This window comes from Eimeria mitis, genomic scaffold, assembly GCF_000499745.2.
Source record: "Eimeria mitis Houghton genomic scaffold, Emh_scaff752, whole genome shotgun sequence".
Lineage (NCBI taxonomy): Eukaryota > Apicomplexa > Conoidasida > Eucoccidiorida > Eimeriidae > Eimeria > Eimeria mitis.
The window spans coordinates 4,462-5,585 of NW_013575508.1; the positions used below are offsets into that span (position 1 = coordinate 4,462).

General features: G+C 62.2%; 1 protein-coding gene across 1 annotated transcript in view; it reads right to left on the minus strand.

The window, feature by feature from the left end:
* Nucleotides 1-1,124, minus strand: part of EMH_0021430 (uncharacterized protein) — a gene marked incomplete at both ends in the record, with an annotated part of 4,800 nt that overhangs the window by 3,528 nt on the left and 148 nt on the right. Inside the window, 2 exons of the mRNA XM_013501768.1 lie at nucleotides 43-259; nucleotides 577-1,122. Coding sequence (XP_013357222.1) covers nucleotides 43-259; nucleotides 577-1,122 — 763 coding nt within the window. The remainder of the gene's footprint in view (nucleotides 1-42; nucleotides 260-576; nucleotides 1,123-1,124) is intronic.

Sequence of the window (1,124 nt, forward strand, 5' to 3'; positions counted from 1 at the left end):
TACCTGCCCTGAAGCAGCGAGCCAGCCATTGCTGCAGCAGACGTTTGCACTGTACGTACACCTGGCCGTCGCTGCGTGCTGCACCTAGTACCTGCTGCTGCTGCTGCTGCTGCTGCTGTTGCTGCTGCTGCTGCAGCTGCTGCTGCTGCTGCCGCTGGCCCCCAAGAAGCAGCAAGGGCGCCAGCAGCAGCAACTCCGCCTGCTGCTCTCCTGCTGCTGCAGCAGATAGCCACCCAAAGGCCTCAGCAGCCTCAGGAATCTGTACACACACCAGCAGCAGCAGCAGCAGCAGCAGCAGCAGCAGCGGCAGCAGCAGCAATACAGCGGCGCAGCAACAACAGCAGCATTGTATGCACCCTGTTCTTGCTGCAGCAGCAGCAGCAGCAGGAGTGCTGCACAGCAGCAAAACCAGCAGCACGGGGCTCAAACGCAGAACCGGCAGCAACAGCAGCAGCACCAGCAGCAACAGCAGCAGCAGCAACAGCAGCAGCAGCAGCAGCAGCAGCAGCAGCAGTTGCTGCTGCTTCTCCTACATGCGAGACCCTCCCGTCTTCTAGTATAACAACGGCCCCCCACCAGCCAGCAGCAAACTGCTGCAGCTGTTCTGCTGTTGCGTTGCAGCGATCCATGCTGCTGCTGCTGCTGCTGCTGCTGCTGCTGCTGTTTCTGCTGCTGCTGCTGGTTGATTGAGATATTCGAAGCAGCAGAGGCAGCAGCATCGCCAGTTGTCTGCGGAGCTGCTGCTGCAGCAAAGGAGACAGAGAATTCCCCCCGTTGCTGCTGCTGCTGCTGCTGCTGCTGCTGCTGCTGCTGCTGTTGCGCTCGTTGCTGCCGACGGCAGCAGCAGCTCCTGGTGCTGCTGCAGCACCTGCTGCTGCTGCTGCTGCTGCTGCTGCTGATGGCAGCAGCAGCGCATGCAGCCCCGCGCACAGCTCCAGCTCCCTGAATTACAGCACAGCAAAACAAACACGAAACCCCTTTTGCTGCTGCTGCTGCTGCTGCTGCTGCTGCCGCTGCTGCTGCTGCTGCTGCTGCTGCCGCTGCTGCTGCTGCCGCTGCTGCTGCTGCTGCCGCTGCTGCTGCTGCTGCTGCTGCTGCCGCTGCTGCTGCTGCTGCTGCTGCTG